The sequence below is a fragment of the Zootermopsis nevadensis genome, unplaced genomic scaffold (assembly GCF_977971745.1).
Source record: "Zootermopsis nevadensis isolate Lab colony 2312 unplaced genomic scaffold, Znev_1.0 Znev_ptg000010l, whole genome shotgun sequence".
Classification (NCBI taxonomy): domain Eukaryota; kingdom Metazoa; phylum Arthropoda; class Insecta; order Blattodea; family Termopsidae; genus Zootermopsis; species Zootermopsis nevadensis.
This window is the reverse complement of record NW_028259142.1, coordinates 9,262,300-9,274,759: the sequence shown is the minus strand read 5'-3', so window position 1 is coordinate 9,274,759 and position 12,460 is coordinate 9,262,300. Positions and strand designations below refer to the sequence as shown.

The window sequence follows — 12,460 nt, the reverse complement described above, 5'->3', positions numbered from 1 at the left end:
CGATTATTAGTACTTTTTAGTAAGAGTGTACTAATCCAGGTAACCCTTGCCCCGTCATATATTCCAGATTAGCAAGGTTTTACTGTGCTTACAAAATAAACTTGTATGAAATAACACCATTTGTAAATGAAATTTCATGTTTTGATAAGGAAAGTGAAGAGTACAGTATTAAACTTTCAAAAATTAACAATTGTTGTAGAAGAGTTCTTATGATCAGCAGTTAGTTTCCTTAACAAACTTTCTTAATAGTAACAGAACCCTAGTCACTGCTAACATAAAAACCTGCAATTCCATAGGCCTAGAACATTCCGTGATGGCCACACCCCTCCATGGCAAGCCGTCTGCCATTTGGCACCACATCACAATATTCTATATCTGACAAGATTAGGGATGCTCTCCACTATGTCTCTGTAGATAACTCTGACAAAGGAAAGAGGAAAGATACATTTATTACATTCATCACAGGAATATGGACATTATGTAATATATATTACATGATGAGTGATGATGTGATCACTCTACTTAGTGAATCCACACATCACAAATGTGGATCCTCTCCATGAAATATGCTTTAATGTGCGTTCAGGTGACCTTTCTGAATGAATGATTTATTACATAAGATGAATATCGACACTGTATTCTTTGCACCTGTTGATATTTCTTAAAGTCTCCCTTTCTGCTGAATGATTTACTGCAACCATCACAGGAATATGGCCATTCACCACTATGTATGGGTTGATGTCTCTTCAGATGACCCCTCTAACTGAATGATTATAACACACATAAGATGAATATGGACGTTCACCATTATGCACACACTGGTGCACCTTAAGATGATTACTCAGAAAGAATGATTTATTAAACACATCACAGCAATATCAGAGCTGACCACTATGTATGCGTTGATGCATCTTGAGTTTCCCCTTTCTAGAGAATGACTTATTACACACATCGCAGTCATATGAACGCTTACCATTATGTATGCTTTGATGTTTCTTGAGGTCCCCCTTTCTAATGAATGATTTATTACATACATTGCAGTCATATGGATGCTCACCACTATGTATGAGTTGATGCATCTTGAGTTTCCCCTTTATAGAGAATGACTTATTACACACATCACAGTCATATGAACGCTCACCACTATGTATGCATTGATGATCCTTGAGGGTGTCCTTTCTACTAAATGATTTGTTACATACATTGCAGCAATATCGGTGCTCACCACTATGTATGCTTTGATGTTTCTTGAGGTCCCCCTTTCTAATGAATGATTTATTACACACATTGCAGTCATATGGACGCTCACCACTATGTATGAGTTGATGCATCTTGAGGCTGTCCTTTCTACTGAATGATTTGTTACATGCATCACAGGAATATGGACGGTCACCACTATGCATGTGTTGATGCACCTTGAGTTTCCCCTTTATAGAGAATGACTTATTACACACATCGCAGTCATATGGACGCTCACCACTATGTATGAGTTGATGTTTCTTGAGGATCTCTTTTCTAGAGAATGACTTATTACATGCATCACAGTCATATGAACGCTCACCACTATGTATGCGTTGATCCTCACCATGCATAGGTTGATGTTCATTCAGTGGACTCTGTTAAAAATAAAAGGGAAAAAAATATTATGATAAACAAAATGAAAGGAAAGAAATAAGTTGAAAGCAAGGCATAAAATGTCTATCAGTATTACATAAAACCAGTCCCATTACAGGACCATAATTTATTGCAAGGTCTGCTATATAATTCCAAAATCATGTGCCCTCCTCGAAAGCAGGTTTAAAACAGCTCATTCAGTATGGAACGTGAAGACAGTCCCCAGCATTTGAACCCAAACCTTAGTCTCAAAATTGATATTATGCTGAAACCTTGAATGTTAGTCACTCAGGTCATGTAGGTCTTACCCTGTAGTAGATCTGCATCTGAACTTGTTGGTGAACATATTTTTTTACTCATTGTGATAGCAAAGATGTTATAAATGTGCTACTTCCTTTAGATTCTGGCTGGTTGTACAAAGCTAATTTTCTAGTCTTGCCTGGAGTTTGAAACACATCAACTGGACTGTTTAATAATATATGAATATTTATTAGGTTCAAGATTGTTATGTCTCAGAAGAAAAGAATAGCATAAAAATCACTTAAGCCAAGTTTACTCCCCAGAATCTCATTCCATAACTTCCAAACTCATGGTTTTTTCACCAAGACATGCTCGTTGTTAGAAAAACTCCTGAAAATTCATTACACTATACTCACCTCACATTCAGCATTCATTGTTGGAAATGTTATTTGCACAGGATCCTCTTCCTCTTTTATATCTGTCACATCTTCAACTTTTACTTTGATCAGCTGACTTCCACCATGAGGAGAAACTAGACAAGTTTCAGTACATGAATCCGATACAACTTCCTGTAAACCGATGCAAGTCTGTAAAACCGCCATCACTCATATTAAGTATCTAAATTTTATCACAAGGAAATGTTTGGGTACTTGGAAAAACCATTAAAGAATAAAAGTTCATAATGAAATGATAACCAGAATATACACAGGAGATACATGCAAAATACGGGAATTTGTTATTCACTGCTTTATAAAAACACAAGAAACTCCATGAAAACTTCTTGAGAAGCTAATAGTTGCTTAGTTGACCAAGAAATCACCTTGATGATAGAGCAAGTAAGCAGCTATGAAACATCAGTCACTTTTTTTAGTTTACATGGCACAGCAGCCCAGAGAAATGTCATATTCAAAATATATTTATTTTTATGTTTATGTTTCCAGAAACTGGGTGGAAATAATAAAGGTTTCCGAACTGAACGGTAGCAAATATTCCTCAAATTGAGTCTGTTCTTCATTCCTCAGAAAAGAAACACAAGCCAACCTGAGCCCCTGCCCATCACAGCCCACGCATCTATGTATGTACACTAAACTAACTAACTAGATGGCTTACGGAACCCGAAGGTTCATCACCGAATTAACCAAAGCCCTCCACCGGACCCTGTCCTGGGCCAACAAAATCCAGTTTCCTTCAACTCCTATCTCCCATAGATCCCGCATGAGATTATCCTCCCATCTACGTCTAGGTCTCCCCAGCGGTCTCTTCCCTTCAGGTTTCCCAACCAGTACCCGGTGCACACCTCTTGTCCCATCCATGCGCGCTACATGTCCCGCCCATCTCACTCTTCTCGACTTAATCACCCTCACAATACTGGGGGAGCAGTACAGATTTTTAAGCTCGTCATTGTGCAGTTTTCTCCACGCCCCATCGTCTTCCCTCTTAGGCCCAAATATCCTCCTCAACACCCGATTCTCAAACACCTGCAATCTGTGTTCCTCCCTCTGAGTGAGAGACCATGTTTCGCACCCATACAAAACAACAGGCAAGATTATTGTTTTGTATACTTTAATTTTCAGGTTCTTAGAAATCAGACGGGAAGACAAAATATTTTGGACTGAGAAGTAGCAAGCATTTCCGGAATTTAGTCTCCTCCTAACTTCCTCACAAGTATCATTTTGATTTGTTATTGTTGTTCCCAAATATTTGAACTTTGTAACCCTTTCAAAGGATTTATTAGCCACCCTAAGATAATTTTGCCCGCCTGTCTTCTGATGACGAGATACTAACATGTACTTAGTTTTTTCTCAATTTACTTCCAGCCCCACTTGTCTACCAGCCTCTAGTAAAACTTCTGCGTTCCTCTTTATTGTATTTATATCGTCCCCCAATAAATTAACATCATCAGCATATGCCAATAGCTGATGTGTCCCATTCAATTGCAAACCTTCCTGCCTACCTTGGACCTTCCTGATGGCGTATTCTAGCGCAAAGTTAAAGAGCAAGGGAGACAAAGCATCTCCTTGTTTTAGACCGTTCTTGATGAGGAATGTCTCAGATACATATTTACCTACTCGAATTTTGCTACAGGTTTCATTTAAGCACATTTTTATTAGACCCACTAGCTTCTGTGGTATACCAAATTCAATAAGAATATTATATAGCACTTCTCTCTTCACAGAGTCATAGGCTTTTTTTAAATCTATAAATAACTGATGTACGGTCCCACCGAACTCCCATTTTTTCTCTAGTATCTGACGAATGCAAAATATCTGATCAATCGTTGATCTGTTTCGTCTGAACCCACACTGATGATCCCCAATAATTTCATTCGCATATGGGGTTAATCTTGCCAAAAGAATGTTGGATAGAATTTTGTATGAGGTTGATAGCAGCGATATTCCTCGGTAATTACCACACTCAGCCTTGTCCCCCTTCTTATGAATAGGAATAATTATGGATTCCTTCCATTGTTGTGGCATCTCTTCCTTATCCCAAATTAACTGAATAAGCTTATGGATCCTCATATGCAACCCTTTGCCACCTGCTTTAATTAATTCGGCCGGAATCTGATCAATTCCTGGAGATTTATAACTTTTCAACTTCCCAATGGCTAGTTCCACTTCATCTAAGCTAGGTTCTGGCACCAACAGTTCAGCTGTATGCATTTAAATCTGTCTAATATCACCAGTCTCATGAACATTTAAGACCTCGCTAAAGAAATTTTTCCACCTATTCACAATTTTTATTGGATCTGCAAGCAAATTGCCACCATCATCCTTTATCAAATTGGTCTGGGGTTGATATCCTTTCTTAAAGATATTAATGCCTCTGTACAGGTCTCTGATGTTTTTTCCTTATTATTCGTCTCAAGTTCAGCAATTTTGCCCTTCAGGTATTCCCTTTTCTTAGTCCTAAAGGTTCTACTAGCCTCACGTCTCATGTTACATAGATTATCTGCATTTGTTTTGTTTGGGTTCTGCAACCATTGAAATTTTGTTTGCTTCCTTCGATCTATTAATTTTGAACATTCTTCATCAAACCACGGTTTATTTTGCTTTCTCCTGTAGTATCCTAGTTTCTCTTTTGCTGAAATTTTGATGCAGTTTCTGACATTTTCCCACTCCCTGTTGATGTCCACACTTTCATTATCTTCATTTGTCTCTAAAATTTGAAACCTATTAGAAATTTCAACTTGATATTGTTCTTTTGCCTCTCCCTCACTTAATTTTTTCAAATCAAATCTTTCTGTGTCAAAATTTTGTTTAGTTCGTCTACTTACTGAAAGCCGCTCCCTCACTTTTGCTACCACCAGATAATGATCAGTGTCGCAATCTGCTCCTCTGAATGATCTCACATCAATTACATTTGTCTGCCTTCTCTTATCTACTAAAACATGATCTATTTGATTGTGTGTTCTGCCATCTGGGGAAGTCCAAGTGTATTTATGAACATCACGGTGTGGAAATTTTGTACTTTTTACAATTAAATCTTTTGACGTAGCGAAGGTTACTGCTCTAACACCGTTATCATTACTAAGTGCATGGAGACTCTCGCTGCCTATTGTGGGTTTGAAGATATCCTCCCTCCCAATTTTTGCATTGAAATCTCCTAGCAGAATTTTCATGTGATACTTGCCAAATGTATCAAATACTGATTCCAATTCTTCATAAAAGCTATCCTTGATATCATCGCTTTTATCTTCAGTTGGGGCATGAACATTAAGGACAATGATGTCGCACCAACGTCCTTCCAAAATTACGTAAGACAACCGGTCACTAACAAATTCTACTCTCTTAACTGCTGCCCTAATTCTGCTATGAACAAAAAAAACCGTCCCTAGCTGATGATTGTCATTCCCCTTTCCATAGAAAAATGTAAAATTGTCCACTGGGATCATGCCCTCCCCCTCCCATCGCACTTCCTGCACTGCCACTAAGTCTAACTTATAATTCCCTAATTCCCTACACACTGATTTCAGTGCCCCAGCCCTATAGAGGCTCCTAATGTTCCAAGTACCAAATCTCATGTCCTTTTTCAATTGCCGTGGTCGTGCCAAATAGTCCGTCCTGATCCGAGGCTTGGTTGATTTTTTCGTAACACATATTTTTTTAAAGGTGAAAGGTTGTTAGCCCTACACTCAACCCCCAACCTGGAGGACCAGGGTATCACTCTTAGTCTAGCGCATCTCCTTAGACCTGTCCGGCTTGGGTGACCCTACCATGAGCCGAAGCTCAGGCCGGCATAGCCCTAAGGGTCATTTGAGCACGCAAGCCTCCTCACCCGGCAGATTGCCTTCGACAAGGTGGTGATACCTTCGAGAAGGATGTATGTACACACACACATGAATAACAATCACAAAAAATTACCTGGAAAAAAAAAAGCTTACCCTGGGTTCAGCCTTTATTATGGAAAATGCTGATGGTATGTAAACCTTATCAGTTTGCAGGCCAGTAGAATGTTCTTCACTCAAAGCATCCACATAATTTTCAACCGAGTTTACATCAACATCCTTCAATAAAAATATAAATTACACATAACTCATTCAGATAATACAGTTCGTATAAATTAAATTCATGTGCAAAAAGGAGACAGACGCAGGAGACACCAACAGCGTTGAGATAGGTAGAGGTGTAGGACAGGGATGCTGCTTATCACCAATTCTTTTTAACCTGTACGGGGAATGGCTTGCCAAGGAAGCTCTGGAGGGAACAGGAGACTTCAAAATTGGAGGAAGAGTGATAAAGACTGTAAAGTATACAGACGACTTAGTAGTATTGGCGAAGGAAGAGGAGGAATTACAGAACATGATGGACAAGTTAGTGGAAACAGGTAGCGAGTATGGAATGGAAATCAACATTGAAAAATCAAAGGTAATGAGGATAGCACCAAGAGCAGAACCATTTAACGTTGTAATTGGAAACCAACAGATGGAGAATGTGGAGCATTTCAAGTACTTGGGAAGCATAATAACGACGGATGCTCTATGCACCGAGGAAGTAAAAGCAAGGATAGCCATGGCCAAGGCAGCTTTCGTCAAGAAGAGGATACTTCTCACTAGCAAGTTGGGCTTGGAGATGAAGAAGAAACTAGTGAAGTGTTACGTATGGAGTGTCGCGCTGTATGGAGCAGAGACTTGGACACTCAGGAAGAAGGAACAGAAATACCTGGAGAGTTTTGAAATGTGGTGTTGGAGAAGAATAGAGAAGATCAGGTGGACGGATCGAGTGACCAACGAAGAAGTACTGGGGAGAGTCAACGAGCAAAGAAACATTCTGCAAGCGATTACACGAAGGAAAGCTAACTGGCTGGGACATATTATGAGAAGGAATGGGTTACTGAGTGATATCATCGAAGGCCAGGTTGAAGGAAAGCGAGGACTGGGAAGAAGACTGATACAGCTAACCGATGATCTGAAACAAGGAAAGAAGATGACGTTCCAGGAATTAAAGCGAGAAGCCGAGAATAGGGACAACTGGAGAGCTCTTTTTGGGCAGAGCAATGGACCTGTCGTAAGACAGAACACTGAATAATAATAATGCAGAATAGAAGATTCCACAGTGGAACTTCTAAAATTCTGATATCATAAATGCAGGGATTCAGAAACTGACAAAATATCTCACAAGTCTTTTTCACAACAAAGCTACTGAGACATGAGAATCATGTAGGCCGTAAGAAAATAAATTAACATTGTTTGCTGCAGCAAGGACTTTACAAGTAACCTATGGCTATAATGCCAAGATACACGGCTTGGTTAGCAAGTACCCAACATTAAGTCCAGATGTATACAGCTGCTTTATTCTGTAGTTACATTTTTTATGTAAGTTTTATGGTTGGTTGGTGAAGCACTTCATTTTCTACATTTGTTGAAGGCCCAATTTATTCAATGGCTCATACAAAATATCTACTCTAATCTGACTCATATTACTGTCTTCCTCTTATCACATAGTAAGTTCAAGATAATGGTTACATACACACTATTCAATTTAGGCTATGCAATGTGATCCCGTACTGACGATTTGGTGAGTGCAGGAGCATAAGAGATCAAAATTATTAAGCTGCAAAAAATGTTGTTTCTTTATACCTACTGCATGCAAATGAAAGCATTGCACACTCTCAAACCCGGATGTCATATTAAGACTGACTTATACTGTAAGAATGCAAGCACATATATGCATGTAAGTGCATACGCAAATAAGAAACACAAAAATCAGCTGAAAGCAAAGTTTACCTTGGGTTCAGTCTTTAGTGTGGAAAATGATGATGGTACGTAAAACTCATCAGTTATCATGACAGTGGAATCTTCTTCACCAAGAACATCCACATCACCTTCTCTTTTGATTATATCAACATTCTGCAGTAAAATTATCAATTAAACATAATGATTTCATAAATATAATAGGGAATGCCCTCAAATTAACAGTAAGTCCTTTCAGGTTAAATTTTATCTCGCTATTATTTATCATATTAAAAATTCTGAAACATGCGAAATTTTGGCAATATTGTGCGCTGCAAGAAACCTCTCTAACCTTGTGTTGCTGGAGCAAGATATTGAAAAGATCTTACTGCAATAAAGGCAAAGTACATAGCCTGCTAAGTAAGTACCCCACATATACAGCTCTTTAAGAGTTACATTTCTTAAGTAAGCTTTAAGGTTGGGCAATTAAATATTTTGTATAAGATACTAATTCGTTTCAAACGGACTCAGTTAAAAGTAGTTTTGTCTTGTTCTGAATAATTGAGAAATGTGACAAACTCTACTTAATAATTACAATATGGAATTTCTAAATGTTCCTATGAGTTGGTTTCACGTATTGTAATGGAAAACCTTATTAAGTTCTGATTATGTGAACATCATCAGAGTGACACATGCATGAGAAGAAAGTTATAAGGGCTTACTCAATCTCACTGAAATATATTACTTGAAATTCCCAATATCAATACACTAAACCCTTCTAATGTACAACTTTCCTGTAGACTTAAAGAGATAGAAATTAAAAAATAACACATTCTTCTCACAAAATAATTAGCTTTCTGGTCACGTAAAATCAGTGAGTGAGTTAGATATTTTGAAGTTCTCACAGTAACGAGTATTTACACAGCTGTCTTCTGTGCTGTAGTGACATCCAGTCTGGAAGAAGTTTACTAATGTTTCAGAGACACTTGCTGCCTATATCACCATTGCCCTCATAATGGATTCAGCAAGTCCTCTGAAATGTTAGTACACTTCTACCAGACTACACAGTGGACAGTTCAGTGAATAAGTTGATCGATTACATTAATTTTCATAAATACACACTTACCAAGTACTCCTTCAGAGATGGAATTGTTTCACATCTCTGCAGTATAATTTTTGGTACTCTTGTTAGAAGAGACTGCTCTGTTTTGTGTGAGTTTGAGACTAGTTCATCACACATCATGTTTCGTGGCTTCTGTATTAAAGTGGGTTGCAAGTAACCTACAGATATAAATTCATAGTTCAGTTAATTGTATCTAACCTCGAATATCTCCCCATGTTCTGAAAGGAAACATACTGATTACATGAGGTGTTTAAAGATACAAGTTTAATTGTAAAATGGATTTATTTCTAATAGGCATTCACCCTTCATTTAGACATACCGAAACTTCAATAACTTGACCCTAGACCATCACTTATCAGACTTCTTTAATAATACAACAGAGACTGACATGTCTAATGGATCGGGAAAAAAAGACATAATTTATTAAAATATGTGACATATCAGAAAGATCATGCCTGAAAAGGAATGATGAAAAGTTTACAAAATCACAATGAGAAGTGACAGAATATATGATCTAAGGCGACCAAACTGAAGAATAATAAGATTAGTAACATCACACACTCTAAAGGCACTTGCTCCTGACATTTCCGGGTCAAAACGTGGATACAGCAAACAGATATTTCAGTTATTTGAAGGCTGTGCTAATGCATGTGCAGAAGTGGAAAAGTAAGAATGAGCAATATGACTTCTTACCATCCGAAAACTTGTCAATCTAGAGGAAACAGGAAAAACTAACTTCATTACAAAACAGTAACATAATTATAAGTATTAAAAGCCATTAACATATTCCACCTTCTAGAATAATGTCCATGATATTAAAACTGACATACCTTCATCTCAAACATTCATAAATAAAGTAATGTCTTAATTTTCTGGATATTGCTGATCAAAAATACCCCACTAATAACACTTTTCACAGTTATATTACCCTGATGCATGCTTAACATTAGTCTGGGAGATAAGCAATCAAAGCAGCCACAACTAATGTGCCAACTCTCAGCACTCACTTTCACAACACCCATCCCAATACAACTTAAAGGACATATCTGTGACTAGTTTTGCTAATTATCTCTTCCTTTCAAATTTTATAACTACAATATTCTGTGCATTTCTGTTTTCCGCTATCTGTGATACATGACCCTGAAATGTTCAACACAGTAACATCTGATGAACTGAATAAAATAAGGTGCTAGACAATGAATAATATCCAAATAAAATATTATAATAATATAAAGTTCTACATTATGCAACTTGCCCCACCCTCCGGTTACCATCTGACATGTGCCAGTGTTTTTTTTCCTCTGGAGTTTGTTCTCAAACACTCTAAAACTATATGACATTTGAGGTTTTCACAGTAGTGAAAACGTCATCAAGAACGTTTTTAAACACCTGTACCACTACACAGCATCATAACCTATAAGACCAAGTCAACACACTGAATCCAATTTCTTCCCTTAGGGGGAGAGTCAAAGACACATTCATATAATTCAATTCAATTCTTTATTATTTGTGTGCTGTATCAACAGCCTGATGGCCAATTACAGATACAGCACAGAGATAAACTCACAAACACAGTAAAACATAAAAGGTAAAACAAGCAATATATAAAATACATTGATACGGAAAAAATACACAAAAAATTACTACTAACTACATTAGGATATTTGTAAAAATAACATGAATCAATTAAGTAAATTATACTATTATAAAATGTGAAGAAGTGTGACAATTTTCGTCTCGAATATGTCCAAATCCCTGCAGATGATATTAGCGCTGATGCGCATCTAGCAGAAGGACTGTTTTTGATCAAAGGGCTAAAACTGAACATAGAAAAATCTCTCAGATTCCGAGCAGGAATGCGGAGACCGACAGCTTCCAGAAGGGAAGGACAGTGTTTAAAACCGCGGTAAACTTGCGCAAGGCACAGTGCATCACTGAAATGCCTTCTCTTACGCAGGGTATGGAGATTTAAATACTCTAAAGCATCAACATGGCTGTAATGCACTTGGGGGAGTAAACGATAGTAGCAAAGGGCTGTAAACTTCTGCTGGATACGTTCCAGTTTGTTGGCATCAGTAATCATAATAGAACTCCAAACGACCGAGGCGTACTCGAGCTTGGATCTAACTAAGGTTACATATAACATATACAGGCAGTCGAGAGAAGAGAACGAAAAGGTTAATGTGCGAACAAGACCCAGCAACTTAATACAATGTGAAAATATGTGGTCAACATGGTTGTGAAATCGGAGCTTAGAGTCGATAAATATTCCCAGGTCTTTAATGGTATCGGTACGTGTTATGGAGGACTGAAAAAGTTTGTAATCAAAGATCAAAGTAGTGGTTTTCCTGGAGAAGGAAATTACTGTAGTTTTACTAATATTGAGTTTCATGAAGTTAGCAGTGCACCAACCTTGTACCGAGTCAATGTCAGTTTGAAGTTGATTGCAGTCGTTGAGAGATTTAATGGCACGAAAAATTTTGATATCATCAGCGAAAAGAAGGCATTTAGAATGATTAATTACTTGGCATATATCATCAATAAACAAATTGAAAAGTAGAGGACCCAAAACAGATCCCTGTGGAACTCCAGAGAGGACTACAAAAGGAGACGAAAGAGTTCCAGAAACGCGAACCTGGGATTGTCTGTTGGTTAAGTAACTACGAAACCAGTTTACATAACCATCAGAGAGTCCAAAAGCACTGAGCTTGTTGAGTAATAGATTATGAGGGACAAGATCAAATGCACTGCTAAGATCAAAATAAACAGCATCAGCTTGACCCTGGGAGCCAACTATTGGGTTAATAAAATCAAGATAAGTTACGAGATTAGTAACTGTAGATTTAGATTTAGTAAAACCATGCTGACAAGGATTTAATTTCGACTTTATGTAATGTGAGATATGATCATAAATAACAAGTTCAAATAATTTGGAAAAAGTATTAAGTATAGAAATGGGTCGGTAGTTATATAACAGTGGCAGAGTTACCTTTTTTAAAAACAGGAACTACTGCTGCCTGTTTTCATAAAATAGGGAAATAATTCTGTGCTAAACTTAGATTAAAGATGTGCTTGAGAACAGGAACAAAGATCTCCGAACAACCCTTTATAACAAAGCTAGGAATGTCATCAAGTCCGACATATTTGGAAGGTCTCAGACGACGAATTGCTTTACAAATGTCCAATTCGGAGATAGGGGCTAAAGACAAGAAGTCAGAGGACTCCACAGGGGAAGGGAATACGCCTAAAGAGGTACTGTAGACCGACTGAAAATGCTTAGCAAATGCATCGGCAACAGAATGGGGTTCAGC

The 12,460-nt window shown here is 37.7% G+C and overlaps 1 protein-coding gene across 1 annotated transcript; it reads right to left on the bottom strand.

Annotated features, from left to right (window-relative positions):
- Window positions 1–201: 201 nt before the first annotated feature.
- Window positions 202–9,040, bottom strand: LOC147874236 (uncharacterized). The gene is made up of 5 exons (XM_087346076.1): window positions 9,029–9,040; window positions 8,081–8,203; window positions 6,239–6,361; window positions 2,271–2,423; window positions 202–1,616 (listed from the first exon to the last, which is right to left on the bottom strand). The coding sequence occupies exons 1-5, from the start codon at window positions 9,038–9,040 to the stop codon at window positions 879–881; spliced, it is 1,149 nt and encodes a 382-aa protein (XP_087202202.1). The 3' UTR covers window positions 202–878.
- Window positions 9,041–12,460: the final 3,420 nt, after the last annotated feature.

Excerpts from the sequence above, each read along its gene's own strand:
- LOC147874236 (XM_087346076.1), bottom strand. Across the intron at positions 6,362-8,080 it reads CACTAAAGACTGAACCCAAG|GATGTTGATGTAAACTCGGT; the intron begins GTAAACTTTGCT and ends TTTTTATTGAAG. Across the intron at positions 1,617-2,270 it reads CAATGAATGCTGAATGTGAG|AGTCCACTGAATGAACATCA; the intron begins GTGAGTATAGTG and ends TATTTTTAACAG.